This window comes from Calliphora vicina, chromosome 5 (assembly GCF_958450345.1).
Source record: "Calliphora vicina chromosome 5, idCalVici1.1, whole genome shotgun sequence".
Lineage (NCBI taxonomy): Eukaryota > Metazoa > Arthropoda > Insecta > Diptera > Calliphoridae > Calliphora > Calliphora vicina.
The window spans coordinates 89,726,817-89,751,842 of record NC_088784.1 but is presented as its reverse complement, the minus strand read 5'-3'; the positions used below and the strand labels follow the sequence as shown (position 1 = coordinate 89,751,842).

The 25,026-nt window shown below is 30.1% G+C and overlaps 2 protein-coding genes across 2 annotated transcripts in view; one reads left to right on the top strand and one right to left on the bottom strand.

The window, feature by feature from the left end:
* The window catches only part of Dh44-R1 (Diuretic hormone 44 receptor 1), a 37,637-nt gene extending 29,774 nt beyond the window's left edge, over positions 1–7,863 (top strand). Inside the window, exons 7-12 of the mRNA XM_065512954.1 lie at positions 4,383–4,496; positions 4,620–4,808; positions 4,901–5,016; positions 5,122–5,175; positions 5,450–5,633; positions 7,741–7,863. Of these exons, the coding sequence (XP_065369026.1) occupies positions 4,383–4,496; positions 4,620–4,808; positions 4,901–5,016; positions 5,122–5,175; positions 5,450–5,633; positions 7,741–7,863 (780 nt within the window). The remainder of the gene's footprint in view (positions 1–4,382; positions 4,497–4,619; positions 4,809–4,900; positions 5,017–5,121; positions 5,176–5,449; positions 5,634–7,740) is intronic.
* LOC135961857 (gastrula zinc finger protein XlCGF7.1) overlaps positions 1–25,026 on the bottom strand; it is a 175,550-nt gene that overhangs the window by 79,586 nt on the left and 70,938 nt on the right. The window lies entirely within an intron of this gene.

Genomic DNA, 25,026 nt, shown 5'->3' with positions numbered 1-25,026 from the left:
GCATACTCAGCTTATATTAATGCATACAGTGAGTGTCACTCAAAATCGTACAACATATTTTTTTTTTAAATATTATGAAATTATACAGGCAATAATAGGTGATTATATAAAAAATTAAAAGTCATTTTATTAATTGGAACAAAAAATATGTATTTCAACAAAAAAGTTAACAAAACCTCAATTCGTTAAAAAAATATTGATGAAAATTAAAGAACATCACAAAATTCATATTTCACTTAAATTCGTACAATTATATTAAATTATAATTAAAACTTTAAAAATTAAAAAAAAATGTTAATATTAAATAATCCTAATACTTTGTAGGGTATCATTTGCTATTTTTTAGTGCCTTTACGATTTTAAATGAAGCGTTGATATTCTGGGCACTGACAGTCTTACCCAATTTTTTTATTTGTGGATAAGGGCAATTAAAATTTTACCCAATTTTCTGATAGGTAATAGCACACACAATATAAAAATAGCATTTTAAAATATTTCCAAAACATCAACTTTCTAAAACTAATGAATAAAATGGTGTACGATTTCAAGTGACATTCACTGTATACATAAATACATACTTAAAATAAAAATTACATGTCAAAAAACTCTTAAGTACAAGAGATTTTGTTTGTTTATTTAAATACGAGGATAAGTTTTAAAAATTCGTAAAAAATTTTGTTTGCTTTTTGTGGGTACATGCATATGAGGAGCCGCAGAACGAAAGGTACTTTTTTGTATTTTTTGACAAATTGTTTTTTAAAAAATTATAATATTTGGGTTGAAATCTTCTAGAAACAATCATGTTAGCAAAATAGGTTCTAAAAAAATGGTACTTAACAAAACGTACAATAGTATAAAACGAGAAAAATAATATATTTAATTTCAATGTGTAGTTTGTTTATATATTAGATCATGATTAAAAACATGCATTCAAAATATTAATGTTTAAATGTTCTTTTTCCAATATAAAAATAGTTTTATATCAAATATCCTTAAGATTTATTGTAGTGACTTATGACAGTTAGATGTATCTATTGATAAGTAAGAAACTTGTTAGCATTTTAAGGTTCATGTAGTTTTTATACCCTACACCACCATAGTGGGGAGGGTATTATGCGTTTGTGCAGATGTTTGTAACGCCCAAAAATATTATTCTAACACCCACCTTAAAGTATACCGATCGACTTAGAATTACTTTCTGAGTTGATTAAACGATGTTCGTCTGTCTGTCCACCTTAAAGTATACCGATCGACTTAGAATTACTTTCTGAGTTGATTAAACGATGTCCGTCTGTCTGGTTGGTTGGCTGGCTGTCCATTTTTTTTTCCCAAGGACCAAGCCTATTGAAACTGGCTGAAATCCATTATTTCACCTAGCCCCCATACAAATGTCCTTTCGAAATTGGACTTTATCGGTCATAAATGTTTAGTTTATAAATGTATCTCCACAAATTGTGCTCCAAATAAGTCTTATATATACAAAATTCATGTCACCCAATTTTGTTACGATCGGTCCATATTTAGTCATAGCTCCCATATAGACTCGATTCCCATATAGACTCGTTGGTATACTCACAAAATTCAACATAGTTAACTTTCATATAGACATAAATCACACGACCTAATTTTATGGTTATCAGTCAATAATTGGTCATAGCCCCCATATAATAAGGCCCACTTCCGAAAATCACTCAAAAATATAAATTATTGAAATTTTAAAAGAAAAATGTTTTTGCTGTTTTACTTATTGTAGGGTATTATATGGTCGGGCTTGACCGATAAAATAAAATTTTGAGTTGACGCTCTTAGAGGAACCAGTGCGATATGTTGATTCGTTTAAAAGTTATGATTGCTTTAATCCATCCTGATTTTAAGTGGCTACTACTTTACGAGACCGAATAAATTATGTTTGTATAACAGAAATAATATGAAAAAAAAAATGAAAATTGATTGATTTTAAATTTTATCAGAATATAACTGATATGACCTAACCAAGGTAGGTCCATCACATAAAAACAAATTAATCAGAAATTAATTTCATTGGCCAAAAGTCCAATTTTTTGTTAACACCGATTTACAAAATTTTAATTCCATTTAATAGTAAGGTGGTAAAAGATAGATCAAAATATTGGTAATTGTGGGCGTAGAATGCTGTAAACGACAAATGTTTTGTATTATTTTATAAAATTTATTATTTATGATATTTTATGAAAATTAGATTTATTTTTTTTTTAAATATTTTTTGGAATAATTGTAAATCATAAAAATCATTAAGAAACTCAAAAATTTTAAAAAAATATTTGTTTTCAACTTTGGTAACCCATACGTAGGCACCTAAAAGGCGTAGAACTCTTTTCAAACACTCATTCTATAGGTTGATCAATTATCTATCATACGTAGGGTTTTTATCCCGAATTTCTGGGAATTTTGCAAATTTTTCACTACCCGATTCCCGGGATTTTTAGTCGGGAATCCCGGGAATTAAAAACTGACGAAACTACAAAGAAAATTAATAAAGTAAAAGTCATAATTTTAATAATTTATTTTCCTGAATACGTACTGCTGTCGTTTATCCAATAAATATGTGTTGGTAACAATGACAGCTTTAGAAGGAGTGTGTTTTGCAGACATTATATTATAAAAATTCATAATCGTCTTGTGAATCAAATAATTTGCAAATTTTCATCTCTAAGCTTTTCGTTATTATATTTTTTAAATGCTTTTAAAAACTTTTATTTTTGTAAATTCATTATTTATAGAATTAATTTCTTATTGAATCATTATAAATTTCGTCTTCAAATCCATAACAAAATAGATTCAAAAATGTATTCAATGATTACATTTTTCTTCAATGCAAATTTATTGCAAAAAGGCTTAAGAACCGGCAGCTGGAAATTTTTGCGTTAGGTAAAGAAATAATCAAAGAACTTATTTTGAAAATATGGCAAATATAGAAATTGATAGTTTTTTTTTATTTTCCTTCAAATTTGAGAAATATTACTCATTTAAACGCTTAAGTTTCCCATTTGTGCAAATGGTCAAATTTGCGCGACATGTTTCATGAACCCAGCTTTTCAATTTTGTGCAAGTTTATACAGAAAATTTATATTTGTCAAATAAAAATACATAACAAAAGCTTTAATATTTTTTTTTCAAATTGTATAAATTTTAATTTTAAAATGTTGAATGAAAGTTAAATCTTTGGAACAAACGGTTGTATACATAGTTTGGAGGACTTTGTTTATGTTCTAGCTGTTGGTTAATGTTTTCATACACAATGTCATTTAATACAATCATTCTGTTCCAAAGTTACACAATTTTCACATGCACAAAATTTTTATATTTTATTTGATTTTTATTTCTTATAAATAAAAGTAAACAAAAGCAGCTGATTCATCAAATGCACAATAAATTCAAGTTTGCGAGTCTAAATTGTCGCGCAAACTTATCGGAGTTGTGCAAACGAATTTCCATACATTTTTTGACATTTCATTTGCGAGGCTTTTAAGCGTTTACATGAGGACCCTTATTGAAAAAATGGATAGTTGGAAAATATCGATTTACTTGGACAAATACAAAGCAACCAGTACAATTTTTTGTTTATTCTTTTCTTAATAAATATATCTATCAAAAGAATCAAAAAAAAAAAAGGCGCCACTGTGCGTCTGTCAAAAATAATAAAAAAATTATTTTGAAAAGTACCCCTAATATATACTACACACTCTGAAATTTTCAACAAATACTCTCCATTTATAAGGTTTATTTGGTATTGGAAATAGGCAATATCGGTCACTGATTTCACCTAGCCCTCAAATAAATTCTTCAAACCCATATTTTGAAGAACTTTCAACTACTTATCTGTTCTCTTAGGCGTATGATTATTATGTTGATAAATAAAAATATTAAAATATCGCTCATACGCCTTGCCGACCTTATAGTAGTTAATATCGTGATGAAATTGGACATATGTAAACAAGTTTTAAATGAACGTAAATCTTTCTAACAATTTTTGTGAGGAGCGGTCCATAATTGACCCTATCCCCCATATAACCCCTATATCAGAAAAATATTTTATTGTCAATAAATAAAACAGTTTTGAACATAACCGATTCAAGTCCCCATAGAAAACCAAAACTACATATCGCTGGAGCATCGAAAATCGTAAAACTCCAATATTAGAATCACCCTAGTACATACCTATACATATGTATATTTTTGATAAGTGTGTATGTATGTATGTTTATATACAAATTTGTGTGTGTTCAAGTGCTGAAGTGTGCAGGAAGGACACATTTGTTTGTTAAAAATAAAAAAAGTGAAATTGAACAAAAATACATGTCTGCATATAATTTATGAAGTTTGTTTGTTTTCTTTTATTTCAGATACAAATTGAGGGTTGCCCCTGGATGCAAGAAAGTCATGTGGACTGGATATTTCAGGGACCTGTTTGTGTGGTTTTAATAATGAATTTAATATTTTTATTACGTATTATGTGGGTGAGTATTTTTTTGAAGTGATTTATTTTTTAAGCAAATTATGTTTTCATTATTTTTTTTATTTTTTTTTTTTGACAAAATCTTTTATATTTTTTCTTTGTTTTTCTCTCATTCTCTTTTAAGGTGTTGATAACAAAATTACGTTCTGCCAACACATTGGAAACACGACAATACCGCAAAGCAGCCAAAGCTTTATTGGTGTTAATACCATTGTTTGGCATCACATATTTGGTGGTATTAGCTGGTCCCAGTGAGGCTGGTGTCATGAGTCATATGTTTGCCATCCTACGAGCTTTTTTGTTAAGTACTCAAGTAAGTAATTAGAAAAAATCTGTAAAAAAACAAACAATACACTCAAGTAGACATTGAAATTAACACAATTAATTAAATTCTTATTTTGACAGGGCTTTTCAGTTTCATTATTCTATTGTTTCTTAAATTCTGAAGTCAGGAATGCTTTGAAGCATCATATAACAACATGGCAGGATTCTCGTAACATACGACTAAATCAATCAAGAAGGTAGAAATTAGAAAATAAACAAAAATGAAACAAAAAAAACTTTAAATGGTAATTTACTTAACAATTTTTTGTTTTGTATTTTTTAAATTATATTTATTTAAATAGATATGTTTCCAAGGGTTTCACCAAAGATACTTCACCCAATACGGAGAGTAAAAAGTGAGTTTAAGCAAAGGTCTAATAAGGGAAGGAAACCATAGAGATATACAACATAAAGCGGAAACTAAAAAAAACTCAAACAACTTTGACAGGAGAGTTTCCGCTGTATGTATTATTTCTCTATGAAAAAACTATTGTTTGGTTTAAAACAGAATTTTGTTTAACATATCCTTCACAGGCTTTCTTCCCTTACAGTGTAAAAAAATCACCTCATTTAAATTTTTTCTTTTTTTTTTAAAAAAAACTTCTTTTGTTTTTGTTTTCAATTTCGCAGACCTTTAACCTCCTATTATGGTAAGGGCAAAAGAGAATCATGTGTTTCATCGGCAACAACCACAACATTAGTTGGTCAGCATCACTCACTAACATTACAACGTGGCTCAAATGGTGCTCTGCACATGCTACCCACCGCTACCGCTCTAACTGTTATGCCCAGGGCAGTTAGTCCTTTGATGAAGGTAATTTATATTCCAATTTTTGTTTCTTTTTGGGTTTCTTTGTGGATTTTTCTTTCATTCTTTATTTGCTTATCCATATACAATATATTTGTATTGATTTTGTTTTTGATAGGACATAAATCGATGGTTAAAGCAAATTTTAAAACCAAAATTTAATCATTAAAGAAATTGTATAAATTTATTAAGGCAAACTAAATCTATAAAATTTAAAATTCATGTTTATCCACACAAGTCTAATAATCTGCAGGATTTTATTTGAAACTACAAACGTTTTTTTTATTGGCTTATCCTAGAGAAATTGCATATAAATTAAATATTATGTTTAAATAAAAACATTTTATTTCCAAAATAAATGTTTTTATTTAGAAGGCATCCAAATAGCACAGTTTTTATAGGAATTTTCAATCGCAGCAATGATTTTCTTTGATGAATTGTCAATAGTTGCTTAAAAAGTTTGTTTTTGCTTAACATATTTTAGTAACTTTAATGTCCATAGAGTTGACTATAGACTAGCTTGTAAAATATAGTCAAGTCTGTATAATATATTAAAGGGTTAACCTTAATATATACGTTTATAGGCTTGACAATAGACTTGCCTATTGGCCAGACAATAGATTTGCCTATAGGCTAGACTAAAGACTTGCCTATTAGCTAGTCTAAAGACTTGGCTATAGGCTAGGCTATAGACTTGCCTATAGGCTAAGCTATATGCAGCAGTATAGAACTTTAGCAGGAGTCCCCCAAGGATCAGTGTTAGGGCCTCTGCTCTGGAACGCAATATACAATGAAGTACTGGAGTTACATTTTCCCGAAAAGGCTAACATTATTGGTTTCGCCGATGATATTGCTGTCGTAGTTCCTAGACGAAGTGGAGCTTTACACAAATGATACCAATCGCATCATCAAAACGTGGTTAAAGAAGGCAGAGCTGTAACTTGCAGATCACAAAACGGAAGCAGTTCTAATTAGTAGTCGAAGGATAAAGGAGACTATAAATATAAAAGTATGTACAGCTGATATTAAATCATCTGCGTCTATTAAGTACCTAGGTGTGTTTGTTAACGAGCGACTTAACTTTACCGCGGCTATAGAACCATATCCATAGAAGCAATATGTGTTATTAGCTGATTTATTCCACGACATGGCAGCAGATGAGGTCTACAGAGTAGAAGTAGAACTATAAGCAACTGGCAGAGTAGGCAGGACATCACATCAAAAGGACGTTGATTCCATCAATTAAAAGGTTAGCAAGCACGGGGAGGTTAGCTACCACCTCACTCAGTTTCTTTCAGGTCATGGCGGATAAAGGAGTTACTTCTTTAAATGTGGCCACAATGACTCACCGATTTGTCCAACATACCGGGATACAGAAGACGTGGAACATGTAGTTTTCAAGTGCTGATGTAGGACACACCATTACTCCTGAGAATATAATCACCGTAATGCTATTCTCAGAGGAAAATTGGCAATTAGTTTCAGAATTCATATCTAGAGGAAAGAGGAAGAATATCGGAAGGAAGATTCCAAGAATAGCTGGATAAATCGGTGGGGCTACAGGCAAATATTAAAACCCACATGCAGAAGCCAGTAATGCAGGAGATATTGATAAGATTTCAACAAAATCCCATATCTTCGTAGTTCTAGAGTTCTCCGAAATAAAGGAATCTGATATAAAGAGTCTCAAAATGTGGCAATCGGATTGCAAATATTATATTACCAACAGAGCACGGTCGAAATGCTCTAAAAACCGGAAAAGTCAGAATCTGTTAGGTGGTATGCTGACTAAGGAAAAAAAATACATACTTATAAAGAAATTCTTCAAATGCTTGGAATTAGGCAAATTTCCAAAACATATACAAAAGTCACCATAACAGATCGAAGCTATGCATAAAGTGGGGAGTTAGTGGAAAACGCGGATACAGACCTTGTTGCAGGGAGTGGAAGATGCCCGGTTTTTAAACAGGCACTTAACAGAATGCATAAATGAGAAGGACTCAACTGGTAAAGTGGCTATCTGGGAATGAGGAAACAGCGCAATAGAGGAGATATCTGAAAGCACAGAAGACGGATTCATAAGATCTAAAATTGGAGGTATACATATTTACAGCTGCTATGCTCCTCCAAGCGCAACAATTGTGCAGTAAGAGACTCGGATCATCACAATCCAAAAATTGCAGCGGGCGGCATTAAGCCGAAAAACAAACATCAACAGACACCGGGCGAAATCTAGTGCTGAAAAATAATGTTAATGAGCCAATATTCAGTGCGAGAGGAGGGACCTTAGTTGTGGATCTGACATTTATGAGTAGTTGTTTGGCAAGAGATATGGAGTGGACAGGCTATTATAATATCAATTAATAACTTATGCACAACCAATTTCCACAGAGGAAGAAATTGCGCGAAGGGAGACTTAACAGGAAGCATTCATTCAGGAATTCGTTATCAATTCAGATCTGAATGATACAGCATTGGAATTGGCAAAGCAGGTTTCATCAAGACTTAAAAGAGCATGTGATACTGCAATGCCAAAAAGAAGAATGACAACAAATTGTTCCCCAAACTACTTGTGGAATCCGGTAATCAGCAACCTCTGGACGGTATGTCTGAGAGCTAGAAGACGAACAAAACGATTATGAAATCGACTAAATAGACAAAATAGATAGACAAAATGATAACATGTATCCACGAGAAGCTTAGTATGGAAGAGAATATCAGACGAGAGTCGCCAATATCTTTATAGACAGTTTCGTAGGGATTTAGGATGACGAAGGAGATGCTTTAGTTGGTAAGAATCTGAAATAATCCGATGGTATTATAAAACCATGGATATCTATGCAAGACTTACAACTACCTAATGAAAAAAAAATTGCCTTTAGGCTATTTTGGATTATAGACTTGCCTATGTGCTTTCCAATAGTCTGGACTATACACTGGCCAATAGTGTAGAATAAAGGATTGCCAATACGCTAAACTATAGACTTGCCTATTGGCTAGACTATAGACTTGACAATAGAGTCGATTACAGACTTGGCTATAGACTACACCATTTTTCATTGAAATTGAGAACATTAAACATGATATTGAGAAAATTCCAAATGAAATTGAGAATTTCCATTTTAAATTGCGAAAATTCCAATTATAATTGAGAATTTAAATTTTAAATTGAGAAAATTCCAAATGAAATTGAGAAATTCCATTTCAAATTTAGAAAATTCCAATTGAAATTGAGAATTTCCATTTGAAGTTGAGAAAATACCAAATGAAATTGGGAAAATTCTAATTCAAATTAAGAAAATTCCAAATGAAATTGAGAAAATTTTATTTTACTCTACATACATTAAACAAAAAACATATGTATGTACACAGTCTTATTGACCAACAGGAATATCTTGCAATTCCAAAGCGCTTGGTGGAATGATATTGTATGTTGTATAGCTCTACTGCAATCTCCAGTAGTTATACAGGACTTGGAATCGTTAATTAATTCTTAAATATATAAAATCCTCTGCTCTCCTACATTAGGAGGATTTACGGTTGGTATATTCATCCTTGACTTCACAATACTTTTGATTTTGGACCAAATAATTTCAATAGGGTTAAGTATTGGTTGTCGAAAATTTCACATAAACGACTGTGGCAAGGGCATTGTTCAATTGTACCTATTAGGTGGATGTCGGGGCCACGGAAAGTTGGTATCAAAAGAACTGTTCGGGATCTAATACAAGACCAACCATGTTTTTTACGACAAAATAAACTGAAATTGGTCTCTCTATCCAAACCACCACATCTGATACAATCATTAATTTTGTTATTTTTAGTTTAAAATAATTTATATAATTGGGGGATTCAAATGGTCTGCTATTAGGTCGTATTGTCATAATGTCGTAAAATAGTAAACAAATTCTTGTTGTGCTGCAAACAAAAAAAGTGTTGTTTTATGACAAACCAATAAACATAGTTCTAAAAGTCTTATTAGTTTATAACTTTTTTGTTTGAAACCCAACAAAAATTTATTTAAACTAAAAAAAAATTTGTATGACATTATGACAATACGACCTAATAGGAGACCGTTTGAATCCCCCAAATGTTTCTCAATTTTATTTAAAATTTTCCCAATTTCATTTGTAATTTTCCAAATTTCAATTTAAACTTCTAAATTTCATTTGGAATTTTTTCAATTTAAAACTGAATTTCTCAATTTCATTTGGAATTTTCTTAATTTAAAATGGATATTCTCAATTTCAGTTGGAATTTTCTCAATTTAAAATGGAAATTCTCAATTTCATTTGGAATTTTCTCAATTTAAAGTTGAAATTCACAATTTCATTTGGAATTTTCTCAATTTCATTTGGAATTTTCGCAATTTCAATGAAAAATGGTGTAGACTATAAATTTGTCGGTAGGATAAACAATATATTTACCTATATGATAAAAAATGGACTTGCCAATAGGCTACACTATAGAAGAGACTATAGGCTAGTCTATAGACTTGACCACAGGTTAACCTACAGACACGACTGTAGGTTAACCTGAAAAATTAAAAAAATATCTTATTTGTTTGTATTAAAATTAATAGTTTTTGAAAAAAACATTGAAATTATTTAATTAACAAATCGTTTTTTTTTCTTTCTTACAATTTTCTTACAGGGTCTCGAGGAAAATTCTGTCTAAACACTTCCACCTGTGCTCGTATGGCTTCGAAATTATTTTGAGATATTGGAGTAAAAATAGCAATACATTAGAATAATTTTATATTTATTTTTATAACAAAACTATAAAAAAAATACTGAAACGCAAAATGCATAAAAGTAATGCTGGCTTAAAATGACACAACTTGTGAGGTGTGAGAGTCAGTTCCCACACGTGAAATGTTAAAAAGTTGTTAAGTCAGCATTTGTTGGGAAGACGGGTCCTGAAGATTTGTTGTAGCTATTTTATAAAATGTTTGCAATAATTTTACTGCTTGTAAATAAATTCTTAAATGTTTAGGAAATTTAAATATTTTTAAACATGACAAATATTTTGTCATTGATAGTGAGTAAATATAACAGGTATTTAGAGTAATTAAGCTTTCAATATTACTTCTTTGAATTCACAAAAACTCATCATAATAAGTTTTTTAGTTTAACAGATTTTAATTAAAGCAATGTGCAATAAAATGTATTTTCAAAATCTTCTAAATGCCAAAAGACATTAAGCACAAAATAAATTTGTAAATATGAATATAAAATAATGAAAAAAAAAAAAATGTAAGAAAATCAAATGTAAATAGGATATTTTAGAATAAATTTTAAATAGCAAAAGGCAAACAGGATAAAAATGTTAATTTATGATCTCCTATATTTTTTAAGCAGACATGGTAAAATACAAACTCTATGTAACTAATTCAAGAAACTTGGAAAACAAAATAAAATTTGAAACAAATGTTAATGTATGTAAATCGGTTTTTATAGTTGTACTCTCAAAATGTTTTTTGTATGTAAACTTAATATTTTTTGTATATACAATACATGTACATAAGGGTGGTTCTTATTTTGTAGATTTTGGATTTTTGATGCTTCTAAAGGTTTCAAATTGTTCTCAGTCATCTAGAAACCGAATAATGAAAATGTAATCAAAATCGGATACTATTTAGAAGTTCCACATTTGAGTTGAAGTTGCGAGTTTAGGGTTTGAGTAATAATATTTTAATTTTTGGGTGTATGACCTAAAAATGTGGGATTTTTTGTTTTTAATATTTGAAATGTCATTTTGAGGTGTACATACCTGTCATTTATTCTCACTTAGTTATTGAACATTATAGAGTAACAAACAAAGTTTTTGTTGCTTGCAATATGTCGAATTTTGTACCAACAAAGCGTCATATAAAAGAAGTTTAGCTTTACTTCTTTATTTTGAAAAAAGTGCCGCTGAAATACACCGATTGCTCACTATAGCTAATGATGAATATGTTCCATCGGTTTCAAATTGCGAAAGATTATTTGTGCGGTTCAAAAGTAGTGATTTTGACCGGAAAAAAAAGATCGCCCAGGCCAGCCAAAAAAGTTTGATGACCAAGTATTGGAGGCATTATTCAATGAAGATTGTTGTCGAACTCAACAAAGAGCTTGCAAAATCATTAGGACCTACTCAATCAGCAATTTTTTGAACGTTTGCCAGCAGCAGGAAAGCGTGGAAATTGGGTACCATATGAATTGAAAGACCTTGAAAGACGATTTTTTGGTTTAGCAGTTGTGATTTTTACACGGATGGCAAAGATCACCAGACCAGGCAAAAAAGATTGAAGACCAAGAACTGGATACATTACTCCATGAAGATTGTTGTCAAACTCAACAAGAGCTTGCAAAATCATTGGGAGCTACTCAAGGAGCAATTTTAAAATGTTTTTGAACAGCAATATTCTTCCAAAAACAGGTTAATTAGGTAACATACGAATTGAAGACGAGAGACCTTAAAGGACGGTTTTGCATATCCGAAATGCTGCTTGAACGCTGTAAAAGAAAATCATTTTTTCCGAATCATTACCTACAATGAAAAATGGATACATTACAATAATTCGACGTATTAGAGATCGTACGTGAAGACCGGCCATCCAACCGAATCGACACCAAAGCCAAATATCCATGGCGCTAAGGCAATTCTCTTTATTTGGTGGGAGCAAAAGTGTGCTATCTATTATGAGCAGACCATCATACGGAACCTGTACCGAATGCAACTGATTCGTTTGAAGCGAGCGAGCATTGGCCGAAAAACGACCATTCCTGTTAAAAAAACTATTTAGAAAGAGGTGGTTGGGAAGTTTAACCTCACCTGCCTTATAGTGCGATCGATGCACAACGATTTTTCTGAGATTCGCTTCACTTTGGAACAGAGTATCCGATATTGGCTTGATTCTTTCTTGGCTTCAAAAGATGAACAGTTATTTTGGTTCGAAATCCATATGTTGCAAGAAAGATGGGAAAAGTTCATAGCTAACGATTGCCAATTTTTTTTGTTCTCCATTACCCCACTTGGGGGCATTTGGCTTCCACAAAGCATCTCCATTTTATACGAATTGTTGAAGTAGTTTTTTTTCGCGTATTTCCCATGTAGATTGCACTGTCCTTCCTAATTATTGGATAATAGTGCGTATCCATGTACGATGTTCCCATTAAATCCATTGTTATTTTTTGTATCAGTTAAAACGGTTGTTTTAACTGATACATGTATGATGTTTCCATAAGGATTCAATCGATTGTTATTATTGCCTTGTGTCAGTTTCGTTAATCGGTTGTTGACCCAGCTAAGTAGATGATTGGTCTGCTGTAGCCTTGCTGCTGATCTTTGATTCCTACCTTTTTCTCCCAGGGAGTGGCGGGCTGCCTGACCTTTTCCATGATGTTATCCTCTTTTCCAGGTGGAGGAGTGGTCAGGGGGCTTCTTGGATGGATTGTTTAGAGGGAGGTTAATTTTAAAAACTCGAAAACCATGATTTACATTTTTTCGTCCTTTGCCAGGGATCGAACCTGGGGTGCTTGGTTTTGTATACAAGCACTTTAACAACTACACCATGCCGCCATAACGATTGCCAATACTTTGAACAAATTGATCATGTCTGTCACAGAGTTCCATTCCGATCCAAAGAGGAATTAATTCCGTATTTCGCTTCTTCATAAAAAGTTAAACGAAATTTTTTTTCGGAATTAAACAACTTTCAGTTTTCAAAGTGGAATTGATATTTGTTTTTGTAGAATTTCTAATCATTTATGTACCAAAAATTTCACTTTTGTTTTAATATAAAAAACGTTGTCAAATTAAAATCTGAAAATTACACGGAATCTGAAGAACCTAAAACGAAATCGATCGTAATGAAAACTAGTTGATTGAAACCATTCCGAACAAAATGTATATTCTACAAATTTTTCAAATAAAAACTAAAATTTTCTTAAACTAAATTTCAATAAATTAAAAAAATTTGTTGCGATTCTAGTAGGCGGGCAATTAGGATTAACGATTATACCTATTATGGCTTAGCTTGAGGACCGATTTGAAGTTAGAAGATTTCGAGTAAATTTTGTTGTTGGTAGAAGATTTGTTCAAATTTTTTCTTGAAAAAACATTTCATAGCCAATTTACTATTATTTAATTTAAGATTGTTTCTTTGGTTAGCCAATTTATGATTTCATAATTCTGGTATTGAAAATCCAACTAGTACAAAATAAAGGCCAGCCTAATATACAATAATTAATAACTATGTAAGTATATATTACTGATACGAAAAAGGAGAGAGACATATAAACTAGAGCTTCTGTGTAGAAATATTTACACAAATAAACTAAATTTTGCAAACTAAAATTTACGCAAAATAATAAATGTCCTTTGTTAAAAATATATCTAAAAAATAATTAAATAATAGTAAAAGTTTTTGTAAATAAAGAAATATGTATAAAAATTGGCATAAAATAAAAATCTGAATGTTTAAAAAGTTTGCTAAAATGTGAAGTTGATTTATTATGTTTACTTATTTCCGTTTATTATTCACAAATATTTATGGTGAATAGTTGAACGGTTGAAACTACATGTCGTTCGTGTCCATATAATCCAATTTAAGATAAAAGAAGTTGATCGCCGTTGAAGGTTATGGACTGAACAACGTCGTGCTAAAAGAAATATGGACCTATGAAGCTTCCAGCACAAAATCCACACCAAACAAAGAATTCTCGGGATGTATTGGACGCTCTTTGATATTTTAGAAATGATGATATTTTAGAAATGAGCCCATTCAAGAAATCATGGCTCAAGAAATTAAGGAATCAAGAAATGACTCTCAAATGGGCAAAGCACGAACTGAACACCCGGTTTAATAAAACAATGTTATCGAGTGACTTACCAAGTTACTAAATTAAGCCAATTAAATTTTTAGACATTTGTTTAAAAAATTTAAAAATTTAATTTTATTATGAATTATAGATTTACAAAACAGTTTGTCCAAATTTGGATTTGCAGTTTTATACCAGGTGTCGTCACATTATTTCCACTTGCCTCCCATTGAATGCAAATAAATATAAAGAAAACACCTTAATGTATGTATTTTGTAAAACACAAATTCCTTTATTTTAGATCATCTTTGTTTGTTTCCACAAAAACAACATGGCAAAATATTTTGTATACAATTCGTTCCACCTCAAATTTCCATTGAAAACTCATGCATGCTTTAAACAAAAGTCCATTTGTCTTTCCACAGCTGCCATTTACATTCTTATCTCCTGTTACAAAATCATATAATTTCAACAAAAGCACATACAATAAACCAGACTAAAATGGGGAGTAACTACAACAACAACCACAATAATAAATAAGGGTACGTAAGTATATTAGGGTGGATCTCAAAATTTATTGTCGGTGTTTTCAAATTAAACTAACAGTTACATTATTTTATTTTATACAAGATTTGGGTCAAAAAAGTTGCAATATTTTCCAAACATTTTTATAAATTAAATAAAAAAGTTAAATTAGAAAAATTTATAAAATTTCATGAATTTTCAAAAAATTAAAAAAAAAACAAGTAAGAATGTATGGTCGGGCTTGACCGACGACCATACATTTACACTAAGTAAAAGAGCAAAAACATTTTTCTTTTAAAATTTCAATAATTTATATTTTTGAGTGATTTTCGGAAGTGGGCCTTATATGGGGCTATGACCAATTATGGACCGATTACCATGAAATTAGGTCGTGTGATTTATGTCTATATAAAAGTTTATTATGTATTATGTGAATTTTGTGTTTATGCCAACATTTTTAAGCGATTTATGCACGTTAAAGTGATTTTCGGAAACGGGTCTATATGGGAGCTATGACTAATTATGGACCGATCGTAACAAAATTTGGTGACATGAATTTTGTATATATAAAACTTATTTGTGGAGATACATTTATAAATTAAACATTTATGACCGATAAAGTCCAATTTCGGAAGGACATTTGTATGGGGGCTAGGTGAAATAATGGACCGATTTCAGCCAGTTTCAATAGGCTTGGTCCTTGGGCCGAAAAAATAATATGTACCAAATTTGATCGAAATATCTTCAAAATTTCGACCTGTACTCTGCGCACAAGGTTTACATGGACAGCCAACCAGACGCACTGACGGACATCGTTTAATCGACTCAGAAAGTGATTCTAAGTCGATCGGTATACTTTAAGGTGGGTGTTAGACTAATATTTTTGGGCGTTACAAACTTCTGCACAAACGCATACTACCCTCCCCACTATGGTGGTGTAGGATATAAATAGTCAACATTATTGGCTTTATGACTTAAAAATGCGATAGTTTTTCAAAATTTTAGGTTTAATTTTGAAACAATTGTACAATATTAATTTATTCAAAATATTGGCTATTGTTAGCTATGATCTTTTCCCATCTTTCTGGCAAAACATGGATTTCGATCCAAGAGATCTCCTCAACTTTTGAGGACAAGAACAAATCAAATAAATTTCGGATACTCTGTTCCAAAGTGAAACGTATCCCAGAGGGAGTGTTCTGCATCGATCGAGAGAACTAGTCGTCAGATAGGACATGGTCTGGACATTAAAGTGGGTAAGGTAAAACTTCTCAACCACTTAATTCTAAATACTGTTTAACAGGTATTTTACGGTTTCATGTCTGGGCTCAAACGAATCATTTGCGTTCGGTACTGGTTCCCTTGCAAAATTTCAGTAGCTCATAATCTTTGTCTTCCCTGTCAATTTCATCATTCACTCAGATTCAAACTTCACGCTGATGTACATCAGCTATCTTTTATGTTGATAAGTTTAATAATTTGTAATATTAAAAAAGTACCAGTGGGAGAAAAAGTACCAATTATCACTCTCGAACATACTAAAGATAACGCGGTGCAACGATGGAAAAAAACTTGGATAACGACCTAGCGTGGGTTATAGGGCTTGCTGAGTACATTACAAATTATGTCAAAAAATTTCAAAAACACCCTCAAATTCAGAAGTTATTCTGAAAAAAAAACGTTTTCAGTGATGTTCGTCAACTTATTGATCTGTAACTCAGTCAGTTTTTGTCCGACTTTAAATTAGTTAACGGGTTTGGAAAGGAAACTGATTACGCTTTAAAATTACGTGCAGTTTTTTATACATTTGTAAGTTATAAGTATTGTTTTTGTTAAGAATATCTAAATGAAAAATAAAATGTATCAACTTTTTGATTTTAGTCGCTTTTCATTGCTTATTTTGATATGAAAGTTTATAAAATTGTATACCAACATATATAGAAAATTTAGTTCTTAATAAAACATGGTTTTAATTATTCAAATCGGATTAAAATTGTAAAAGTTATTCAACTTTTATTAACACCATTTTTAGTATTTTCTCCCCCAGCGCATATGAATAAAAAAAAAAAACAAAAAACTGTAGAAAAAAAATATTTGTAAAATTTTGAATTTACAAGGTAAATTTTTTCAAACTTTTTTCAAAAAAGTTTAATAACTTTTGCAAATATAAACCGATTTTAACAAGTAATATCTAATTTTTTTCCCATATAAAGTTGTCTTTAAAACATTGTGCAAAAAAGAATAGCTTTTTATAGAAAAAATTAAAATAACTATTGTTGAATTTGAAAAATTATTAAAAAAATAAAAAATAAAGAGAAACTTTTTATAAAAACTTACGCATTTTTTCGATCTACATTATATGCATACATTTTATGAAAGCTTAATTCTTTATCTATCCATAATTGTTCAAAATTTTGAAGTCGGCCTAAAAATGTGTGAGTTAGAGGTACTAAAGTACAACGACCTACCCTAAAACAGTTTTTTCAAAATATCTCAAAATTTTGAGGGTGTTTCAAAATCTTTGAAAACGGTTTTAGTATGTCCTCATCTAGGCCTACAACCCACATTAGGTCGCTTTTCAAGATCTGACATTTTGTAGCAGAAGTATTCGAAGTATTTACAAAGTTATTAACGATTTAAGATGAAGTTTCTTATAGTAAAAATCTATTTTTGGTATATAACAAGAGTGATCAGAGATTGAGCTTATTTTCCTTAAAATTGCAGTACATATTTACAAAGTTATTAACCATATAGAATAGAATAGGTCAGAGACCTAACTCAGTTGTCAAAAATCTAAGTGGTGAGAATGTATTAGTAGAAAAAACTATGTGAAAACAAAAACAACACTCGTATATATGATTATTTTGAGTAATTTTTTTTGTTTGAGTTTTTTTATAGTTTCCGCTCTTGAGTCTTTCATAATAAAATTCGATATTTGGTATAAATTTTGAGTGGTCACAGATTAAGCTTAGTTCCCTTAAAATCGCAGTATTTACGAAGTTATTAACGATTTCATTTATATGGGTTTCTATATTAAAAATTTATTGTTTGTATAAAATATATGTGGTCACAGAATGAGTTTCCTTTTAACATGACAGTATTTGAGTTTTTATACTAAAAATTGATTTTTGGTTTAAAGGTGATAACAGATTGAGCTTAGTTCCCTTAAAATCGCAGTATTTACGAAGTTATTAACGATTGAAAATATTTGAGTTTTTCATACTAAAAATCTATTTTTGGTGATCATAGATTGAGTTGGATTGGATTTAGCTACACACTTCACACTCGAATTCCAAATAGCACCCTGTTAATTGAGGCCATCAGTGCAAAACTGGTGTAACGCACAATTTTTGTTGGTTTTTAAATACATTCCTTTACAAACTATCAATATAAAATGGTAAGTAAGTCAGCTTTTGGTATTCAGCAGATGAAGCTGAACAAAATCGTTTTTGCACAAAGCATAATATAACAAAGTAATAGAGCAAAAGTGGTGTAAGTTACCCCTATGAAAAAAAAAATAAAAAAAAATTTGTACCACACAATTTTTGAATTTCAAAAATGTATCAAACTTATATTTGTTTTTTTTTTAATAACTAATAAATACGATCTGAAATTATTTATATCCTTATTTGTTTAAAAGATACATGGGGTAGCAAAAAAGTACCTACATACTGTTTTTTCCCTTTTTCTCCCCTAAACTTTCGAATTTCCAAAAATACCTTGTTAGTTGATAGGGAGAGGGGAACGTATAGTCCAAATTTCATGTCTTTACCTTTACATGGCTGGGCCATGTTTTATCAGTAACATTACTATTTTAGCTATATAGATGTGTTGGCACATAAACAATAGGGAGGATTTACAAATATGAGTATAAGTAAGAGATAGTCGAATATATGTTTAACTTACAACTAATGTAACATTCGCGATTCTTTAAGAAAATAAAGATTAATTTATATTTTTCTTTTGTATTTGTATTATTTATCAAATCACTAATCAAATTGACAAGCTAGACGCTATGGTACAGCCTATGTGACAAACCTTACAACAAGCCCATACTAACTACTGGAAAATTACAAACAAGAAGTAATCAAAAAAAGTAATAACTAGAAACACATTTTGCCCATAAAGCACACACACGTACAAAGCAACAACAAGGGGACTCGTGTCTATTTATAGCAACAATAACAATCTTACACAACAACAAAAAAGTTTAACGTTAACAAGAACAAAAACAACTTGAACTAGGTTTTATAGTTATGTAGGTGTATATGTATGTAGACTATGTTTAAATATTAATAACAAAAGGAAACAGGAAGAGAAGAAGAGAACAACAATTTGAAAGCATAAACAAAAACATTGAGACCATTCACAAACAAACAAACAAACCAGCCAACACATTTAATGTCAATTTAAGAACAGCGACATTTGTCTTTTTTTTTATTAAAAACACATACTAAAACAAGAATTTTACACTCACCCTCTTTCACTTACACTCACCTACCAACAAACATGCACATTTTATAAATGTCAGCCTTTAACTATGCAACAAGTTGTTATTTTATTATTTCTTTATGTTTTTCTTTTACTCACGAGAAAGGCGGCAATATTTTACTTTTATATCCGTTTTAAGTTTTTTTCTAGGAAAAGCTAAAAGCAAATTATATGGACAACTTTAAAAGTTTAATATTATATTGTAGTATATTATTATATAAAAATATAATAATAAAAGTATTAAGCAATTTCAGAGAAATATATTTATGGGGGTTGTGGTAAGTGTGAGTTTATAAATAAAGGCAAAATGGGATATAATGGAAGAAAGAAGTTTAAAAATATTGTATAAAACTTTTAAACTATTTAGCTGATCGATATAAAGCTTGTAATTCTAATAGAGAAATAATTTTTGCAATAATGTTTACTTAAATGTAAATTAATAACATTTGAAGCAGGAATATAAATCATTTTGGTAATTGGAAATTAGAAAGTAAATAAAACACATATTAATTACCATTCCAATGTAATCAAATGAGAAATGGAATATTTGCGTAAATTTATGCAATTTGTAGCATTTAATGACTAAAAAGCAACAATTTAAAAAAGTGTTATTTTTATTTTTTCTCAAATACAACTTTTTTTTATAAATTTATAAATTTAAGAAAATTCTTTTTGGCGAAAAATAAGAATTTTCCTTCATATGTATGAATTAAATAGATGGCGTATCTATGGAACGCTGCTTTTATTTTTAATAACTTATATGTCATTTTGAAGGGCACATATCTATCATTTATTCCCACTTAGTGATTTGATATTACACAGTGGAGCAGGGCCTTTTTACAAGTCTTTTTGCACTTCAAAAGAATCCCGCAATTCCTAAAAATTGGATCGAAAATCCCAACAATTTTTTTTTACAATTTTACCCATAGGGTCCTTCGTGGCTTTAAAAATACTTTGGGGATTAATAGGGAACTCATCAGGGTTTCGGAAGCTGCTTTCCGTTTTCTGATCCCAGCTTTGGGATTTTAAAACATGTGGCCAATACAATATATTCGAAAAATACGAGATGTTTTTTTATACCAAAATATTTTCCGTAAAGATGCCTTACAGCAAAATATAAAATTATTTGGTCAATTCACAAGGTATCTTATCAGTCATATTGTCATAATGTCCTAATATACCACGACTCGGCAGCTCGGCTTAACCGACTCCTATGCGTTCGGCGCAGGTCTCTACTGGCTCGTTACGATAACACAATAAACATAGCATACATAGTAGTATTATTTTAGGAACTTTTTTGCTTAAAAAACAATAAAACCATTATGAAATATTAGGACATTATGACAATATGACATGATAAGAGACCTTGTGAATTGACCAATTGTATATTCTTTTTGTATTTTTATTAAAAAGTGTTAAGTCACCTTTTCGCCAAAAATCTACTATTTTTTGAATTTTTTAATTGAAAATTGTTTATTTTTGGATTCGTAATTGATATTGCTATGAAATCTTTTGTATATTATTGGTAATTTAGTTGACTAACAAATATTTTAAAAAAAGCGGACCAAGGTATGGCAAAAAGTTAAAAATTCACTTTTGAAATGCCTATAAATCGGAAATTATTAGAGATAAATAGCACACTTAGCCGAGCGCTTTCTAAAAACATAAAAAACTTTGAAATCGGATGGAAAAACAAACTTTAAAATTTAAATGTCGAAGGTAGCCTACTTTGAGCCCCCATAGCATCACCCCTGCAGCATCTGTAGAGCCTATTTTAATAACTTGAACTCCTATACTCCATGGCTACGCTCAAGTCAAATTGTATCCCGATCGGACCAGCCGATTCTGCCCCACTGTGCATTATAGTGTAAACAACAAAGTTTTTTTGCTTCGAAAATTTCGAATTTTATACCAGCGAATGGTCATATGCGAGAGTTCAGCTTTACTTCTTTAATTTGAAAAAAAAATTGCCGCTGAAGAACGCGATTGCTCACCAAAGCTTATTGTGAATGTCAGTTTCATCAGTTTCAATGTGCGAGAGATGATTTGCCGGTTCAGTCCATATTAGATTTTTTTAAAAGTTGTTACTATTTTTCACGTACTTTTTAATCGAAATATCTGACATATTTTTAAAAGCTAATGTGATGAAAAAACTAGTAAGAAAGTCCATATAATACCCTACACTAAGTAAATGAGCAAAACCAGTTTTCTTTTCAAATTTCAACAATTTATTTTCGTGAGTGATTTTTTGGAAGATGACCTTATATGGGAGCTATGCCCAATTATGGACCTATCACCATGAAATTAGGTCTTGTTATTTATGTCTATACTAGCTGACCCGACAGACGTTGCCCAAATTAAAAAAATGCTTGTGTTCGATTTGTGAGAAGCGGTTTTAAATGTCTTGCAACAACAGAATACATTTACATCAATGTACATCCCAGCAAAAACTTTACTTACAAATAAGCCGAAAAATAAGGGGAATTTGACGATTCGACTACTTATTTTTCTACTGAAAGAAGTCATTATTTTTGTTCGCGATGTCCCAAAAGTAATCCTTTATATTTTGATCGGAAATAAGTTGTTTTGTTAGTAGAGTTATTTATAGAATTTTGTTTTTGCAAACAAAAATAAAAAAGAAAAATAAGTCGCAGCCACGAGTCGAACCACCAACTATCCGTTTGCTAGTCTGTTGTTGTACTCACTACACCACTGCTTAGTTATTTGATTGTGCGTCAAATAATGGTTTTCACACAGTAATGCAATATTCTTTTCTGTTTTTCTAAAAATACACATGCAATAAAAAACAAGTAAGGAGGTATGGTCGGTCAAGCCCGACCATATAATACCCTACACTAAGTAAAAGAGCAAAAACATTTTTCTTTTAAAATTTCAATAATTTATATTTTTGAGTGATTTTCGGAAGTGGGCCCTATATGGGAGCTATGACTAATTATGGACCGATTATAACAAAATTTGGTGACATGTATTTTGTGTATATATTATAATTATTTGGAGCGGAATTTGTGGAGATACATATATAAATTAAACATTTATGACCGATAAAGTCCAATTTCGGAGGGACATTTGTATGGGGGCTAAGTGAAATAATAGACCGATTTCAACCACTTTCAATAGGCTTGGTCCTTGAGCCGAAAAAATAATATGTACCAAATTTCATCGAAATATCTTCAAAATTGCGACCTGTACTCTGCGCACAAGGTTTACATGGACAGCCAGCCAGACGACCAGACGGACGGACGAACGGACATCGTTTGATCGACTCAGAAAGTGATTCTAAGTCGATCGGTATACTTTAAGGTGTTTTTTATACCCACCCACTATGGTGGTGTAGGGTATAAAAATGTGCAAATTGAAAAAAGTAACAGTTTTTTTTGTTTATTTTGTTTTTTAGACTTGTAGATTTGTAAGCGAAGTTTTTGCTGGGACATTTTGAGTTTTTTATAAGTAATACAATTTTGGTCTGAAATATGTGTGATCAAAGATCAAGCTCCTTTTCTTGATTAAACGCTTATTGGCCAAGTTATTAGCGAATTCAGATATTTTGAGATTTTATATAAAAAATCGATTTTTGTTGAGAAATACGAGTGATCACAGATCAAGCTCCTTTTCTTGATTCAACGCTTATTAGCCAAGTTATTAGCGAATTTAGATATTTTGAGTTTTTATATAAAAAATCAATTTTTGGTCAGAAATATGAGTGATCACAGAGAATTTATATATTTTGAGTTTTTTTTTTGCGAACATTAAAAAAAAAATTAGCCAAATCGGTCCAGGCGTCCTGCGATTTTGGATATATCGAAAAAAAATTGGGGTGGTCAATTTTTCTTTCAGTAAAAACTTAAATTGGATTACTATGAACATTGAAACAAAAAATTAGCCAAATCAAATAAACTACTAATTAGAATGGTTTAGATTTTAATTGTGGGAAAACTCATCTAAAAACTGAAAAGCATTAATTTTAAAATAGTAGTATTTTTAGTACTCTTTTTATCAAAAATAATACTTTTTTAAAAATGTTTTTTTTTAAGAAAATTAAATTTTTTTGTTTTTTTTTTGTTAAAATACTAAAAATTTTTATTAGCCTTCACAATTTCGATGATATTTGGTTCAAATATTCTAAATACAGTTTTAAACTCAAGAGCCGATGCGGCACTTATTAACATTAGTGTAGTAGTTTTATGACTATTGTTATGTTATATTCGACAAACTACTAGAATTGTTTAGATTTTGCAAAATTGCAGCAAAACCCATTTAATAACTGAAAAGCATTCATTTGAAAAAAGTATTATTTTTATTACTTTTTTTTAAAAAAATTAATACTTTTTTAAAAATGTTTTTTTTTTAAGAAAACTTAATTTATTTTGTTTTTTTTTCTAAAAAGACTAAAATTTTTTCTTATTCTTCACAATTTCGATGAGTTTTGGTTGAAAACCGATTAAATTTAAATATTCTAAGAATTTAAACTACTAATTAGAATTGTTTAGATTTTGGAAAATTGCAGCAAAACCCATTTAATAATTGAAAAGCAGTAATTTGGAAAAAAGTAGTATTTTTAGTACTTTTTTTCAAAAATAATACTTTTTTAAAAATTGTTTTTTTTTTTAAGAAAACATAACTTATTTGTTTTTGTTTTTCTTCTAAAAATACTAAAATTTTTTCTTATCCTTCAAAGTTTCGATGGATTTTGGTTGAAAACCGATAAAATTCAAATAAACTTGAGAGCCCATGCGGCACTTATTAAGATTAGTGTAGTAGTTTTACTACTATTTTTATGTTATATTCGACAAACTACTAATTAGAATTGTTTGGATTTTGCAAAATTGCAGCAAAACCCATTTAATAACTGAAAAGCAGTAATTTGAAATAAGTAGTATTTTTAGTACTACTTTTTTCAAAAATAATACTTTTTTAAAAATAGTTTTTTTTTTAAGAAAACTTAATTTATTTTGTTTTTTCTTTGAAAAAATACTAAAATTTTTTCTTATCCTTCACAATTTCGATGAGTTTTGGTTGAAAACCGATAATATTCAAATATTCTAAGAACAGTTTTAAACTCGAGAGCCCATGCGACACTTATTAACATTAATGTGGTAGTTATATGACTATTTTTATGTTATATTCGACAAACTATGAATTGTTTAGATTTAGCAAAATTGCAGCAAATCCCATGTAATAACTGAAAAGCAGTAATTTGAAATAAGTAGTATTATTTGTACTTTTTTCAAAATTAGCTTTTTTTAAGAAAATTTTATTTGTTTTGTTTTCTAAAAATACTAAGAGTTTTGGTTGAAAACCAATAAAATTCAAATATTTACCTTCTAAGAGCATTTTTAAACTCTGGAGCCGATGCGGCACTTATTAACATTATCTGATTATCTTAATTGTTAGAGTTGCTGTTTTAAAAATTTATAAAAAACATCCTATTTTTCAAGGTAAGTAGTAGTTACGCATTAAGTAGTATTTATTCAATTTAAAGCTCCATGGCAATGTACATTTATATTTGAAATTAAATAATAAACTAAACATTTTAAATTGAATGTAGTTATAAATACCAA